We start from the raw sequence: 18,354 nt of genomic DNA on the forward strand, positions 1-18,354 counted from the left end.
GGCAACCAGTTATGGTGCGGACGTACATAACACCCCGAAGGACTTTAGAATACAGACGTCTGGCCGTCTTAGCGGGAACAGCCGAAGCAGCGCGTTTGCACTTGCTTTACTTTACGATTAGTTCAATATCATCATTATTAAATACGTGAGCGAGATGTGCCGCGACCTAGAAGATCTATTGTATGTTCAGGATTTTTATGGATCCCTTCGTCTTGTTGGATCGGAGCACCATACTGTGTCCGTCGTAGTAAAATGCTCGACAAACACTTGGTGTCTGATTCTGCAGATGGCCTCACATAGAATATGTTGGCACGTTTCACCCACGTTTTTCAGATGGTACCTGAGGGAATTATGACCAGTGTAGAAGGCGGTCTCTTCTTTTTAGTTCCAGTAGTTTCCAGTATTTCAAGGCACTCTAACACCAGCCTAAACGTTGTCTTTCGCCCCCATAGGAACTTTAAGGCGGCTTGGTTGTCGGAGTATATGCAGAGCCGCTCTTAAGCATTCAGGGAATTCCGTACCAGTTGCAATAGTTTTTATAAGCCAATTCTTCCAGTTTTTTTTCCTTTCAGTGGAAATTCAACACAAGTTCTACTGATGCCAAGTTCCAACTTTCGATATCAACCGCCACGACTGGGAATTTGAAAAACGGACAGTCACAACGATAAGAGAAATTTGTCATTGATAAATACATATCGAAATTCATTATTGACAAATCTCTGATGCAGCAATAGCGACATACATTATCATCTACTTCCGATTTGCCGATTAGTCTGCTAGCAATCATTTATGGTAAAGAAAACGAAATGCAGTCTAGACTACATCAGGAAACAATCAGGAATGACTCTATATATTTTAGAATCATCATGGATAGATTAAGCCAGAGTTCTAATATCCCGTTATCCCCCATGTACGTTATGTAAGCACGATGATGGTCAAGAAGTATAGGTATAAGAAGTATAGGTATAAAAAAAGTAAAAAAGCTGTAATTAGACAACGTCTACCATGCGCCACCCTACACGACTTCGTTTAATTAATAATACACCAAAAAGTATACATTATTTTTATGAAAATGCAAAAAAAAATATAATACATTATTTCTATGAAAATGCATAACTTTTATGAAAGCCCTCATATTGGAAGATACTCAAACGTTAACGTCGGCTTAATTTAGCAAACTCAATTTCACTTGTCAAAGACTTTATTATTCTCCAGTTGCTCTTCCATCACAAAAACTATACAAAAAAAAAACACTTAGCTGCCATAAAGGGGTTTGGTTGTCTATATATGATGTATTCTACAAAATAGATCTATGCAATCCAAATTTCCTATGACTGATTTAATAAACGCAAATTTTCATCATAAATTAATAATAATTGAACCTATTTGGCATATAAAGTCTTATTGTTCATTAGAATTCTTATATGCGTTGGACCTGCATGGTCCAAGTTCGATAAGACTTCGGTATGAACGAATGAATTGAAAATTAAACCTTTCACCATATAAAGATATTCTTTCCGTCGTAACGGTTATATAGCAAGAGATTTTAAAAGTCGCCTCAACCAATCCAAAGTTTTCAAACGAACTTCGAACGCCGAATTACTATTATCAAGCGATTTTTATCGCAAAATTCCAAAAATTACAATATTTTTATTATAACAACTTATCAAAATAAAGCGTTATATGGGAAGTAATCGCAAAATTGGTTCGATCCGAACCATTTTTACTAGCGTTCGCTCTTCGGCCGAAAAGAATCAGTTCGCCAATCCTGCAAGGTGAACACTAGAATAAATGGAAATACATCAGACGAACGGACGGCCGGACAAGCTTACATTGGTATAAAAAATATATGAATTTGTCTCAAATTCTTTTTGGTGTTGCACATAGGGTATAAAAAAAGGAGTAGACCGTCCACACATTTGGTTTAAAAGCGTGCGTCAAAGAAACATAACACAATCCAGATCAGGATCGAGCAAAATTGTTGTCAAAGTTGTAATTTCCGCGACTGTAGCGTTTAGTCCGTCCGTTCCTCTTTAATCCAAAATATCTCCACCGTCATCCTATATGAATTTATATATCATAACCTAAAAATTTCCATCTTTTCGTGTGTAAAAGTTTGAAAATGTTTCTTCTCTTTTTTTTTTAAGAATTTTATTCAATATATTAAAAACGCCATATGTACATATATAATCCTTTATATATGCATATATTAAGAGTACAATTATTTTGGTTTTTTTTTTTTTTCTCTATTATTTTAAGATTAGAACTTAAGTTAAATTTAATGTTGACGTTAATGACAAATACTAATATTTGTTTTTCTTCCTTTCTTTTCGTTTTTTTTTTTTTAAAGTTTTACTAATTTTGCTCAATAATGTAGTAAACTATTGCTATAAGTATATTTTTATGTTTTTTATGGTAAGTTGTAGCTGTTATCGATTTTATTTTATTTTTTTTTATTTATTTATTTATTTTTATTTTTTTTTTTTTTTTGTTTTATTGAAGTAAATAGTGTACGGCTTGTGTTGATAAAAAAAAGTTTTAATTAATTAAAAATAAGAAATAATATTCAACGGAAGACTAAAAAATCTTCTATAAAATTTTGTTATGATGAGAAAAAAATAATAATAATAAAAATAATAATAGTAATCATGATAATAATAATAATAATAATAATAATAATAATAATAATGATAATAAAACAAGACAATTATATTCGCCTTAAGGCAAATGTTGTTTACCCATATCCACCATTATTTTACTTTTACTTTTATTACACAGCCTGCAAGTCAGAACAAATATATGTGACAGACAAGATGTAAAAGTTTCGTAAAAATATATCGTATAAAACTGAACTGATTTTTACGGTTCAAAGCAATTGGCATGACTTGCAGCCTTCCCGAACCTATTTGGAAAGAGAATGGTTCTCGTTAATCAACATTAATCATGTTTGTATGTTTTATTCGATATGAAGCATTCCAATTGTCTCGTTCAAGGTCATACTTAATAATCATATGCGAATCAAATCGAATCGGAAAGCTTAATAGAAAACATTTTCACCCCAAGCATTCAATAATGAGTTTTTTCTTTCACTAATTTTCACTGGTGGAAAGCTACTCCTATATATTTCTATTAGGACACTTACGTTTAAATTCGTTATAGTTGAAATTCTTGCATATTTTCCGGAATTATAATTTACAAATTTCAAGGCATCGAACTCGAATGTTTGAACCAATTTCCAAATTCTCACCTTTCAATTATCGAAGTTCAAGTTAACGGTTTTTATATTTTCTCTTCCCTTTCCCCCTTTATATCGAATTCAGTTGACACTCGTCGTCATATCTACTGCTTAGAAAATTCTATTCGAATTATTTTTTTTTTTTTTTTTTGTTTTCTTTTCTTTTTTTTTACCAAATTCCAAGTTTCAAATTTTATTTCTTATAATGCAATTTTTAAATATCAAATTTACTTTTCTATTGAAGTACAAAATTTATAATGGCTTATTATGAATATCAAGTTTCCAATAACATCGAATCCCAAAATCGTACGAATTTCAATTTACGAGATGCTCAAGTTAAATTTTACAATTTCAGAATTGCAACTTGAAAAATGGTTTAAGCCTATAAATAGATAAATTTATAGGTCTATAAATATTTTAATTATAGGAATTGACAGTTTCCAATAGCAAGCAATCAATACGGAAAAGATGGTCATAATTAAATTTATTTTATTTAGCAAATAAAATTCGAATGATGTATGCTTTCCCGATTAATTGTTAAATATGAGGGTTTGTTTTCTTCTTTTTTTTTTTCTCGTTTGTAAAATGTTACAATGTATGTGGTTAATGAGTATGCAAAGTAATCGGCTTTAGCCGAATTTAAATATCGCGCTCTTGTTTTTTGTTTGTTTGTTGGTTTTTTTCTTTTTTTTTTTTTTTTTGTTGATATAAATTAAAATTATATACAATAAAATTATTTTATTTTATTTTTGAATATTTTTCTTGTTTTTTTTTTTCTTTCTGTTGTTGTTGTTGTTGTTGTTCTATAAATATTTCGTGGCTGTGTAGGATATGTTTTAAAGAAATTTAAGTTAATATATTTCATTTTATTTCTTCATATGTGTTTATTTCTAGGGTTTGTAATCCGATCGTTAGCACAACTTAAAAAATGGTTCAAGGAAATTCTATAAAAATTTTTAAAATTAATTGAGAATTAATTAAATTGTAATATAATTTTTTAAAAGAAATAATTTCTCAAACAAACTTATTTTTATTTAATTTGATTATTAGGAATAAAACGCACTTTCGTTTGATTAACTAACGCCAAGTGTTGCTGATGTTGCTGCTGTTGTTGCTGTAACAATTGTTGCTGTTGTTGTTGCTGCTGTTGTTGCTGTTGTTGCAGATGCTGATTTAATTGCTGGGGTATAGATAAACCGCTAACGTTGTTAACAGCATTCTAAATTATATAAGAATAAAAATTTTATTACATTTTCTTTGTACTATTTTTTTTTTTTTTTTTAATGTAAATTTCCAATAAGCGTATATAAAATAATTACCTTATTTTTATTTTTAGGAGGACGACCACCTAATAAAATGGTTGCAAAAATTTAATGTTTTTTTGTTTGTTTTTTTTCATTTTTTTTTTTTTTTTTATTTAAATAAATATGTATGTAGAAGAAGGCATTGAAAACGAGAGACAAGAGAAAAGTTTTTTGTTTGTTATAAAAATTTTACAGAATTTTTTCTAAAATTGGAAATAAAATAAAGAAAATATGTTTTTCTATTTTTTTTTTTTTTTTTGTTTTTAAAGAAAATAAAAAGCAGGTTATAAACAAAGGAAAGAAATTTTAAGAAAATATTGAAAAAAATTAATAAATTTTACTTAATTTAATGGAGAAAATTTAAGAGTTATGATTTTTTTTTTTTTTTAATTTGATCAATAGTGTTAGAAAAATTTAGGTAAATTAAGAAAATTAAATTACAGTAAAAACTTTACATTGATTTGAATATTACTATAAAAAGAGATTTTTTAAACAGTTTGAAAAAATTATAATTAAACATGACAAAATTAAAAACAAATGCAATTAAAATGAATCAATATATATAGAAGCAGAAGAATCCATGTAGTAAAACACCAGGCTTTAATAATAGATATAAAACGGATCGGCTAGACTTCAATGCCAAACATATATAAAATAGAAATTTTAAATAAAACTCATAGGCTACCTTGCAACAAAAAATCGATTACAACAATTTTTTGATGTAAATTTTGAAATAAGTCTGACAAATGACCCATCATCAAGCTATAAGTCGTAATATATGAAAAAAAATATTTTGAAAAGTTTTATTTTTCCTTTCCTTTTTTTCTTTTTTTTGCAATTTTTGTGTCATTACATGCCCTTACAATGCTCTAACTATTGCGAACGCTTCCGGCTAATTTTTAGATTATACCTGTGAGGAATGTCGATTTCCTATGACATTTAAAAAGATTTAATCACATTTCAATCTCAAGCCAATTGAATATGAAATATATTATCTTGTTCGCTACATAAATAATTCATTCAGTTATCATATCTATTATATAATCCATTATATATTATCCCAAATTAGTCAAATGCCTATATATCCCATAGTATGTCTGAACGTTCCATATGTAACGACCAGAGGTAGTTGACAGATACTAAATTAAAACATACGTATATGTATACTTACTACTACTACTACTACTACTGAATGAAATGAAATTCAATATTCTATACTATTATCTTGAGAGTTAATAGAAATTAAAAAAAATTCAATTTTCATATAAGTTATTTAGATCTGCAATGGCATCTGTTATTATGTCATGGCCTGTAGAAAGATTAGATAATAACCTACCTATGATTTATTCATAATTTATTTAAAGTGCTTGAAAAAAAAAAAAATGACAGAAAAAATTTAATAAAAAAATAAAGAATTTTCAATCAATTATTCATAGTTTTCTTCTTTTTTTTTTATACGGGAAAACAATCTAACAAAAATTGTTGGATGCCCAAGCGAATAATATGTAAGCAGAGTGCAGGATGGATGTCAAAGATTAAAATTGTTACTTAAATGAGTTGAAATATCAAAAAATATTCGAAGCCATGTACAGAAGCCAATGATTTTAGGAATCAAACTCCTAAAAACTTATTTCAATTTTGGTTAAATTTGATAAAAATAAAAATTGAAGAATACTTTAAATAAAAAGAACCTTTGAGTGAAATCTAAGAGCACTGATAATATAGAAATTAATGCAAGTCCACAAGTCCGTTTCAGATGTTATGAATATTAATGATACAATGCATCATTGTATAATGAATATTATTTTCTTTGTTCAGCCTTGACATAGAGAACTGGAGATCTCAAATTAGTTACGTACATTCAGTTAATGAAGTTAAGGAAAACGATAAGCATTACATTAAGTGCTATTCTAATGGAATCTAATGATGAAAGTAAAATGTAAGTCGTTTCTTTTCACATATATATTTGCTTGAGGTGGATAGTAATAGATTCTGATGCCTTTATTCCCATACGTACATCCATTATCCCTTACATATATACAGAAATTTATATATATAGAGAGATAGAAAGAAAACTTTTCTAAAACAGTTCATCAATTCACTTAACTAAAACATCAATATTTGAAAGAGTATTAAGTAGAAAAAATAAATGTTATTCACGCGATAAAAGAATAAAGCAAATGCAACCGCCTATCACACAACACATTATACCGAAAGAGACATTTTGTTGTTTAGCCGCTTTGCCACTTTTTCACTTTAATAATCTTCTCTATAAAACATGCTGTCACGTCTAATATTTTCTCATTCTCTCCTTCGTCCAACTATAACTTCTTTTAAAACTTGGTTTAACCGTCACAAGCGAATTTACGGACGAGTCGTGGCAGTTTTTGAACTATGAAACTGCACTAAATTCATCCGCCAGTGTATAATAATTGAATTTTCTGTAATCAGTCGGTTGGTTGCCTTGACTAAAAGCAGCAATATTTGGTTCGGAGAATTGAAGTAATTGAACTCTAAGCGGATTTCTTAACCATTTTATTCGGTTCAACTTCACTTTCCTAGGAACTTATAAGGCAACTCTTATCTAGCCCCTTACACATCTGCGTGGCAATGGAGAAAATTAGAAGAAAACCTCATTACATAAATTAAGAAAACTTGGACAAAAGTGCTTACAACTTTATATACTGTATGGGGTCCCGTTATATAATTTTGGAGATTGTAAATGAATAAGAAAGCGTATATATATATATATATATATATACCTATATACCTATACACCTATATATATATATATATATATATGTATATACCTTAAAAATACGCATGCATGCATACCTACATATATACACATATATGTATATTTTCATTTATTGTTCAGATTTATATTATATATATATATATTTATTTATATACATATATAATGAATGTATTATATCTGAAGAATAAATGAAAACATTTAAGTAAGATTTAGTGGAACGCATAAAAAAAGAAAGAAATGAACGAAAGAGGGGCAAAAGAATTGTTTAAAAAATCTCTATTCTTTCGTATTTTGCTTATTTGCTTGTGTGATTTTTAATTATCTTCTTCTTTTACAAACATACGTTGTGGCGCATGTTGCAGCGACAATGGCTGACCGATCATGGTGACGGGCTGAGGTTGTGGAGGTTGCAGAGTTATTGGTTTTTTCGAACGTTTTGGCGGCGGCAGCTCTGTGTGCGAGTGACTATTTAACAAATGTTTGGAGAGATGTTGGCGAACAGCAAACGACTCATTACAATTGGGCACAGGACAAGCGATGTATCTGTAAACACATAAGTAAGTTTCGAAAAGAAGAGAAAAAGTTTGCAAATTAATTTCTTTTTAATTCGTTATCATTATTCCAGAAGAAAAAACAAAACAAAAAAATTATTATGGGTTAGCATGCGAACTTAAGTTCTTGCCAGCACCTGCCCTCTAAATGACGTTGCTCATGTTTTTTCAGCAACGATTCCTGATTAAAAGAACTAGGACATATATTGCATTTGAATTTAAACTCATCATGCATTTTTAAATGCTGGTCCAGATGGGCTTGCTGCAAGAATTTCTCATCACATTTCGAGCATTCAAAGGGAAAGGCCAGACCATGCGATTTCATGTGAGTGTGCAGTTGCGATTGTTGTTTAAAGGTTTTTTCCGGACAGCGCGGACAATAGTACCCGGTTATGCCGGCGTGTGCCTGCAAATGTTGATTGAGCGACGTGACTTGCGTAAATTTCTTCGGGCACTGATTGCAACAGTATTGTTGAACTTTATGGTGGGTCTTCATATGATTATTGAGATTTGTAACCTGAGCAAACGAACGACCGCATTCCGGTTCGATGCATACAAAAGGTCGTTCACCCGTATGCAAACGACGATGATTATTTAAATTTGTGATCTATTTCGAATATAAAATAAACAGAAAAAGCATTTATTGAAAATCAAAAATCATTTATTAATTAAAAAATGCCCCATATTATTCTCTTACTTGGGTAAACGTTTTACCACAATCACCACATACGTAGGGACGATCGTTGGTGTGTATGCGTTCATGGTTTCTTAAATTGGCCGCTTGAGTAAATCCTAAAAGTGGAACAATAATATAATAAATATATTTGAGAGAAAAAAAAAAAAAATTAATAAATAAGTAAAAGACAAAATTTAAAATTCGGAGATTGCGTTGACCTTCCTTACCTTTATGACAATAAGTGCACACAAATTTTCTTTCGATGGCATGATTCCGTATGTGCGTTGAAAGGGAAGATTTACGAGAAAATGTTTTATTGCACAGAGGGCAAGAGCCCTCTTCATTAAATATTAAATCCACCTAAAAAATTTGGGAAAATTAAAAAACTATTTTGCTTTTTCGTCTTCGTCTTCTTTTTTTTTTTTTTTTTTTTTTTTTTTTTTTTTTTAACTATTTTTCATTATATCTTCACTTTTTTAAATCGAAGAAAAATTTGCAAACATTTTTAAAAAGATTTCATTTTTCATTTCTAATCTACGCGAAGAAACCCATGAAAAGCTCACATTTGAATAAGAGAGATAAAAGAGATCAGCTTTTCGCTGCACTAAACTGTATTCTCAATATCTAGATTTTTGCCTACTCTTCTCGTTCCAAACTAAGCTTTCGAACAATTGCCACAAATTCGATGCGTAGAGATGTAAAACGTTGTTGATACCGGAGCGTAATCAAGTGATTCCAAGGACAATAACAAGTTTGTTGAAAAAACCGGCAATATTCTCTTTAAACTTTGGTCTTCAATATCATCTGCACCCATACAAAAATAAATCTCTCTCTTTTCTACCTAATAAATTGATGGATAATTATCAGGCGTTTATTTCACGTACAATATTTTATAAATTTTGTGAATGAAAATAATCTTCTACTTCCAGGTTAGAAAAGTGCCTGTCAAAAATCGTACTGATATTCATATTCGCCTCGCCGTCTGATGCTGTACCGGCAGTCATTTCGCGATCTTAACGAACTTTTCGGTGAGACCAAACACAATCAGCGAAAGTCGATGCAGAGAATATTTCGATCGTTTCAATTCGGGATAGATTAGCTTAGAAGATAAGCAAAGAGGAAGTCGACCATCGGATTACGATGACCAATTACTAATTTTGGCAGCTGTGGAAGGCTTGCGACAAAAGCTTGACAACTCGAATGCTGGCCGACAATTTCAATGTGAACCAGTCTTAACCATCGCTCGTAGTCTCAAGGAGATCAAAACGTAGATGGTGACTATGTTCCCGATTAATCATCATTCCTGATCAGTCATGTTCCTGTTGAATTGTTACGTTTCCTTTTTTCATAATAAGTCGTGTTCAAGAACGCGTGATAATTGTGCACCAATCTATTATAATACTTTTCAAACTGTTGCCGCGCACTTGCAAATAAGATGATGTCCTCTGATTGACTGTAACATTAGCTCAGTGATATTGCATGTAAATATTTACATTATATATGGCGTATTTACATATAGGCGACAAAGGTACATACTACAAATGAAAATCGAAAAACAATTTTCAATGAAAAAATAATTCAAATTTATTTTCTCTTCTAGTATTTTATGTATGTATTAGTATTGATTCCGTAACTCGAGACAGAGTAATAACGAATGGAATAGTAACGAAAAAGTAGGAAAAAATCGCTTACGTTCGTTGCTAGGGTCAATTTTTTTTTTACAAACTTATCGGTATCACTTGTTCTCTATATTCCCTTATTCGAGGCACTAATTGAACTTAAAAGCAACTCTCTAGCATTTATTAAATTTTAATCAACAAACAATCATACCTCAACACTTGGATCTTTTTCGCAAAACGAAAATTAATTTCAAGTTGAATTCTGACTCAGCTCAAGGAAGCGACTTAACGAGATCTACCTACAATGACGCAATTGAAGATTTTAATATGATAAAAAAATTCCTTTCTTTCTTTCTTTCTCTTTCTTTGTCTCTCTCTCTCTCTCTCTCTCTCTCTCTCTCTTTCTCACTCACTCTCTCTCTTTCTTTCTTTCTCTCTCTGTCTCTCCCTCTTCTCAACAGGTATAATGGATTAACAAAACGAACGCCTCGGCGAACTTTTTAATTTGCCTTGTATATACATATGAACATAATCCCCCTTACGTCGTCTTTAAACACAATTTTGTACGCACGATGCGATTACAGCTGAACAAAAAGTTTTAAGGAAGATCCATCCATCTCATGCAAGTTCAATATTTCAAAAAAAAAAAAGTTTATTTTGTAAAAATCACCTACTAGTGAACGGATGGATGATATCTGAGGGATAAAGTTTTAAAGAAAATTTATATAGACATGATTCTTATTATATCAATTTTCATTTAACTTTCAGTTATTAAGACATAAACATATATTCAAGACCTCGTTAAGTTTTTATGAAATTTTTATTCCGTAGATAAAGTGCTGAAGTTTATGTTTTAAAATGTAAAAAAGGTCAGATCCACACTGGGTTGGGCCAATAAGCAACACAAAATATAAAGGAATTTTCTTTCTTTTTTTTTTTCTTTTCAGAAAATCAATTTATATATTGGTATAAATGCGCGCAGATTTAGATATAAATTCTTAAATTGTTTATAAAAACGGCTACATTTTCCCCTTACATATATATATATATATATATATCAATTAGAAAAAAAAAAAAAAAAAAAATTCTTTAACTATCACTAAGCAATGTGACCTTCTGTCTATTTATACTTCTATCTCTATTTCTATTCCTATTTCTGTACTAATTAACAGGCGGCGCATAGATATTGAAATTATAAGCTCCATTACTTAACGATTTATCCATCCGCCTATTCTCGGAGACGCTAGCAAGAGCTTGAATATATGGATTTCACAAAAAAAAAAAAAAAAAAAAAAAAAAAAAATATATATATATATATATATATATATTATATCATTCGCTAAGGGATTCCTTCTAATCTTAATACATTTGTTTCGTTTTTCTTTTTCGTTTTCACTTAAGCTTACATTTCGTCGCTTAGTGTTTTTGTAAAATATTTCATATTTTATGTATTTTATTTATATATATTTATATATATAAATATTTATGTACATCTAATTGTTGTATGGTCTTCTCCAATTCGAAGGAGGACATGGTGATTTGTTGTAATTTGTTTTTAATACCGTTCTGGCGAGGACGGCGCGTTTGACGCTGCGGCTGCGATTATAATGTAATATGATGTGTGTAGTAAGTGAGATGGTTGGTGGGTGCATAACACATTTTATTTATTTATTTATTTTTATTTTTTTTTTTTGGTTTTTTTTTTTTTCGTATTATTTTTTTTAAAGAGAAAAAGAGAAAGAGAATAAATAACAGAAAAAAAAAAAAATACAAGTGAATTTTTTTTATCTTTTATTTTTTTTTTTCTTAAATTTTACATTACATATATATATGTATACAAATTTTTAATTGAGGGAAAAAACAGTATAAGAGCAAGAGGGAAAGGGTTTCTATTCGGCCGTAAGCCGAATTATCAAAAATTGCCCACCACCTATGCTGTTAAATTTTAAAAAGAAATCTTATACCTGCAAGTTTATCGGGATATATTGATTTTGCAGAGTGGGATCTGACCTTAAAAATCCAAAACTGAATATAATTGAACTGAACTGAACTGAGCTGAACTCAACTGAACTGAACAAAATTGAATCAAATTAAACGTTAGCAAAAATAAAAAGACGCAAATATTTTCAAAAGAAAAAATTGAAGAAAAATAAATAAATAAACGTTTGCCTTTGCGGAAAGCATGGCAACGAAACTATAAGAAAAACTATATCATCATAAACTGATTTCTGCCAAAAATTTCATTTCATCAAAAAAGTACCAAGAGTTATGAAAAAAAAAATAAATAAATAAATAATTAAAGCAAATTTTACAAATTAATTACATTTTCAGGTGAGAAATTGTGGCCCTAACACAGATTCGATTGTCTCAAATCGCGTTTTCCCGAAGATGATCGCCTTTTGGTCAAAAAACTCAATGAGTGTAAAAAAAAAAAAAAAAATCAATTTCATCTTAACCTTAAGATGTTTTTGCTTTATTCATTCGAGAAGACAAAGCGACAAAAGTCCCACTTTTAAACAACTTTTCCCTTTTTGGGCTTTCGTTTATATTTTTGAAAATTCACTTTTAAAACTCATTCACATATTTAATGCTAATAAAGTTGCCAATCAGGCCTTATAACCAATTATGCATCATGCTATGCTTTTACGCGAATATTGAATTAGAAGCAGATTTTTCACGTATCTATCTATAGAGCGATGATGCCTCTAATAGACTTCGAATGGAATCTCGAGACCTATTCCGCTGTTTACCGTATTTTACTCAAATTTCGTAGTCGGATAACGTCGGATAATGATCACTGGTTAGCGGCCACTTTACTGCGTTACTGCATGAGCTCATACGCCGGTAAATATTTCCCAGAGATTTTTTCATTATTTCACCTAAGAAGTTCGGATGGGCATTGTAAAGCTTAAAGCTTAAATTTTTTGATCAAGTAAATCGATATTATTCAAAAGTTGATAATATTCTTCCTGGTACTTTTTTGGCAAAATGAATAATATTTCCTGAACGTGTGAGGAGGCCATAATTTTTCCCACATAATTCTGAATGCGAAAGTGTGTCCGAATGCTTTTACCGTAAGCAAGATTGTGTTGCAATCAGACGGACATAGATCGCTTTAAGTAAGACTCAACTAAATTTAGGTTAATTAAAAAAGTAAAGAACTTTTAAGCTGGGTTTACTGTACACATCACTGGGTGTAAGAACAGACACACAAAAGTAAGATATAAAAGAAATAAAAAAAAGAAATGAAAACAAAATCTCGAAAATAAGGCCAAAAGCAAAATGAAAATGAGAAATAATAAAAACGAAAAAAATTTTTTCTTTAACACAAAAGAAATCCAATTTGTAGATTTAAGAAAAAGTTGAATAAGATTGCAAAACAAAAAAAAAAAAAAAAAAAAACAATAAAAAAAAGGCATTTTCATAAGAATTTTGAGGGAATTTAAAAATAAATCCGCCAGTACTTACCTCTTCGCTTTCTTCGGTATTTTGTAAATTTTCGTTAACAGCGTTTTGCAATTGTTGTAATTGCTGTTGTTGCTGTTGATTTAAACTGGCCGTGGTTGTGCCGTTAGTAGTAGCAGCATTAACTGCTGCTGCCGCCGCTACAGCTGTGGCCACTGCACCTACACTAGCTACGGCTGCTGCCGCTTGTGTGGCCGTCGTTCCGGTAACAGTTGGATAAAAGCCGTTACCGGTGCTGGTCAAATGTTCGGAGCACTTAACACAGGTGGGTATATTATAACCAGGGACTTGAAACAACTGCAAAGAACCGGAAAGAATTAAAGAATTTCTTCTATTCCTTATCATACATACATTAAATTTGAAACAATTTCAAGCGATTTCAAGCATATTGGAAACATCCTATGCATAAGAAAATACAGAGAGAAAGATATTAAAACGAAAAAAACAAAAAAAAAATTGAAGAATAAATAAATATCCAGAAAAAAAAATGTTTTAGGCAGCTCGTTGTTGTATACAAAAAATAACAAAAACAAAAAAAAACAAAAAAAACAAAATTGTGAGAAAAAAAGTAAGAAAAAAATGAAGAAATATAGTCACTGATTGCCTGCCTGGCCTGCTGCTGCTTTATTTTCTTGCTAGCTCCGCACATAGCCAACTAACTATTGTAAGGTTTTTTTTTTATTTATTATTTTTTTTTTTATTTTCATTTTTTTTTTTTTATTATCTTTACATCTCTATACCCCTCGCTTGTGCTTCTTTACTTTGTACGGTGTTTAAACACAGCAAAGAGGCAGCTTTAAAAAATAACGACAACAAAACTGAAAAACAACAACAACAAAAATCAACAAATAATATAAAACGAAACACATGAAATTAAAAAAAAAAAAAAAAAAAAAAGAAAAAAAAACATTGCGCGCTAACGAGTAGTAATATGGTGTGGAATAAGGAGCGTAGCTAACGAAAGGGAAAACTCTTTTAGTCATCTCTCAACTTACATTATCTACCCATTATTTATTAAGAACAATTCCTATTATCATTTATAAATTTCACTTAACTAATATACATCCCTTGTCCCAATAACCGGGGCACTTTAATACTGATTTTTAAAAAAATCACTCACTATTGGTTACTTATTACACGTTTTCGTGCAGCTTGTGCTAAATTTTCGCCAGCCTAACCCTTCTCCACCACAGACTAACAACAAGGGAAAGTCAGTGAAATAATTTAGGGTCCTAGACCGATATAGTATTAATGGTGTTTGTGTTATCTTCTAAGAATTCCTTAAATTTGTTCTTTCTGCTTAGCAACGTGTATATTTTCTTCTTAAGTTTTAAAATTACGAATGATTATCAAGCAGAATCTGTTCCCCAACTTCACTATTATAATAAAAAGATTTTTTATAAACAACATCAACCGCTTTTTCTTATTACTTTTCGTAGAATGTGTTCCGTAATACAATAAATTGTAATGGTCTATATATATATTCTAATCTCATCTTGGCCGTTTGCCCGTCGGAGTTTGAAAACTTTCGACAACGAACGCTACACCGTAGTACATAAAAATTTACCACCTATATAGGTATATAGGTATATCCGAGAGCTACATTAAAGTGTAATTGACCATGTGACAGACCCCTATTTAGCAATACATTTTACGATACTAATGCATTGATGTGTGCTCTCCCTAACTGTAACTATAATTTCAAATTTGTTTGTTAATGTTTCATCTAATTTGCATAAGTTTTCTTAAGTTTAAATATAAAAAAATTTCTATGTATTTGCTTTTTATTTAATATTTTAAACTAGCTTGCAGCAAGTCTTTCGTTTATATGTCTTAATAAGCAGTACTTTATCTGTAGATTTTGGTCTAAGACGAGAACTGAATCTAGTGCGTTAAATGCCAACAATTTTTTTCCAAAATTTTTTATAGTTAGTTTCACATCGAGGTTGCAAATAAATCATGCTCTCTGTCGTAAAGCATTAATTAATTAAGACCATGGGAATACAGTAGTGATTTAATTGAGAGTTTGATTTAAAAAAAATTGTAAAAAGTACTTTATAAAAATTTTGTTAAGATTCTGAAATATTAAAATATTGTAAATGATTGCATCATTACGGATTCAATGATATTAGTTGGTAATCAACACATATACCCTATCTGAGCTGATCTACATCTCTCTTCTCTCTTGCAGTATTAACACATAAAATACTATTTAAACTGCAAAAGAAGATTTTCTGTTTTTTATATACAGTCCAAGCTGTGCTCTTTTTTTATAGAATTATCCAAAAGTAGTAAATTCTTCTTCTCTTATACTATACATCATTTGTCCTTATCGTTTATACTATTCCATATATTTATTCCAAATTTTTTTTTCAATCACCCTTAAGTAACCCCCATTCATAAAGAACGCCACTGCTAGTATATTTTTATTTTGTTTTTCATACAAAAGAGTTCTTTTTCATTTTCATTTTCTTATTCTTATTTTTTTTTTTTTATTTATTTATTTTTTTTTTTTTTGTGCCGTTTATTATGGTAAAGGCTATATAGAGGATGGGAAGAACGGACTGTATGTGTAAAACTGTGAAAATTGAAAAAATTTAAAGAACTGAATTTATAGAAAAAAATTTAATTATAAATATGAAATTAAATAAAGCTTTAACTCAATGTTAATAATATATATTACCTTTATCAGATACAAAAAACAATATTTGATATTTTTTTTAATGTAACAAACACTTGTCGCTTTACCAGGTTTTTTTTTTTTTCTATTGGGTTTTTTTTTTCTTTTTTTGCCTTACAATAACAGACAACACACTCAAACCGCACCGTATAACATAAACACTCTTAATATCCTTTAAATGTAGAAGCAGCAAGAAAAAAAGCCTAACCAACAACCCTTGTTAAGTAATACAAAATATTGCTTAAGAACACAGTGATAAATTAACTCTGTTCAGAGTATAGAGTATAACAGTTATATGTTATAATTTCACTCTCTTGCGAGTATTTAATACACGCTCTTTTTTCCTCTCCGCAAAATCCTATGTGTATATATATAAAACAGAGTTGCACTTTTTTTTTTATATATTTGACTGTACTAAACTGTGTGAGAAAAAGCTGAAACCGAACTATTTAAGTTAGGAAAAGAATTCCTGTCGTATATGTTTCATTGTGTGCGTGCATAAACGGTCGTTTTTCTATCTAATACACAACAACAACAGCAACAACAACAACAACAACTGCTACTACTACTACTACTATTACTGTTAATAGTTGAATTGTAAAAAAATTCACGCACCCTTTTCGGTTGTATAGTTGAAATGGTGTTAGAGCTAATGAAAAATCTATGGGGGGAAACTAAATAGTACAACTGCGTTGCTTGCCTACCTACCTGCTGATGCTACTGTGCTTAGTTTATATAGTAAGGAGAAAATCAATAAAAACAACAAAATACACATTTTCACTGCAAAAACAAACCCCATCATAAAAAAGACGCGCGCAAATTGTTATTTTTCCCCCCAATAAGTACAAGAATTTTCTAACCAAAAAAACAAAAAAAGAAAAAAAATTGTGCAAAATGTTATAAAACTTACCGCTGCTGGTTGGAAACACAATCTACAAATGCTTTCCATGTCCTTTTTGAACAATGAGCAGAAATTTAAAAATTCCAAATTTCGCACAAATCATATAGAATCTCGTGTGTCTAAAACAACGCCATAACTATTCCCGGTGTTACGTTAAGTGTTCGGCTTTCAACACCGGGGGAGGTCTTGTGGTGTGAAACGAAAAAAAAAATTTACATAAAAAAATTCTTTTGCTTTTACTATGCCCTTAATTGCAATTAAACGAACACAACATAAAAAATTTCGCACAATTCCTTATTATTTTTGGCCAGCAGAGCAACTTTTTTTTAGTTTTTTCATAATTTCTTTTTTATTCTCTGAGATTTGACGTTTTGCTCGCTATGCTTGTCCCAACACGCTTTGCAACTTTAATAAATTTTTTCTAATTTCAATTTTTTTAATTCGTTGTATAATTTTAGAATTTCTTTATGAATTCTTAAAAATTCTTTAATGGGTTTGTTTATGTTGAGCGTTTAGCATTTTTTTTTCTTTTTTTTTTTTTAATATTTGTTTGAAAAAACTTCTTGACTCTAATCAAAATAATAATTTTTTTTCTATGCATTACAGTACTGCCAAGTTGACGTAATTTGATATCGCTTTCGGGATTAAAAGTAATGTTAGGGGAAAGAATTCAACGAAAAAGCAGATTAGATAGGGATCAAAAAACTAAACCATACTAAATTATTATATAAAAATTTATATTATAGTATATAAAATTTTGCTGGCCTCGCCTATCAATTGACTGCATTTCTCATTTTTTTTTTTTTTTTTCGAAAAAAACATATAAAACCATCAAATGAATGAAATACGTTTAGCATTTTACGCAAGTGAAATATCCATAACAAAAAATCTGTAATAGCAGACAATAAGATTAATAGCTTCCGAATTCTCCTGTGGCTCCAAGGAAAAATTTTTATATGTTTAAACTCGTTTAATTATAAAGCAACTTACTGTTATTCGATTATTGTGTTTTAATTTTATTTCTCTGAGCAGTTTTGAGACCTATGAGAAAATCTTATTTACATTTTTCCCTCAAAATATGTCTTTTCTTCTTCTCAAACAAATCATAAAAGTAGTTTAAAGTGGTATGATTTGACCGTTATTGCATTTCTTGTATATATATAAA

At 29.9% G+C, this 18,354-nt stretch overlaps 1 protein-coding gene across 3 annotated transcripts; it reads right to left on the reverse strand.

The window, feature by feature from the left end:
• Positions 1 to 3,985: 3,985 nt before the first annotated feature.
• LOC119635284 (zinc finger protein 436) lies at positions 3,986 to 17,742 on the reverse strand. 3 transcript variants are annotated; one of them, XM_038030025.1, is made up of 10 exons: positions 17,199 to 17,741; positions 13,612 to 13,905; positions 11,635 to 11,739; positions 8,752 to 8,884; positions 8,546 to 8,640; positions 7,986 to 8,455; positions 7,641 to 7,840; positions 4,555 to 4,583; positions 4,299 to 4,454; positions 3,986 to 4,179 (listed from the first exon to the last, which is right to left on the reverse strand). In XM_038030025.1, exons 1-10 carry the CDS (start codon positions 17,235 to 17,237, stop codon positions 4,147 to 4,149), a joined length of 1,554 nt encoding a protein of 517 aa, XP_037885953.1. In that variant the 5' UTR covers positions 17,238 to 17,741; the 3' UTR covers positions 3,986 to 4,146. The 3 variants fall into 3 exon arrangements, with proteins under 3 accessions (XP_037885953.1, XP_037885970.1, XP_037885961.1); XM_038030042.1 differs by lacking the exon at positions 3,986 to 4,179 and having other exon boundaries at positions 4,207 to 4,454; positions 8,235 to 8,455; positions 17,199 to 17,742; XM_038030033.1 differs by lacking the exons at positions 3,986 to 4,179; positions 11,635 to 11,739 and having other exon boundaries at positions 4,207 to 4,454; positions 17,199 to 17,740.
• Positions 17,743 to 18,354: the final 612 nt, after the last annotated feature.

The sequence above is a fragment of the Glossina fuscipes genome, unplaced genomic scaffold, assembly GCF_014805625.2.
Source record: "Glossina fuscipes isolate IAEA_lab_2018 unplaced genomic scaffold, Yale_Gfus_2 0, whole genome shotgun sequence".
In the NCBI taxonomy this organism is placed as follows: Eukaryota; Metazoa; Arthropoda; class Insecta; order Diptera; family Glossinidae; genus Glossina; species Glossina fuscipes.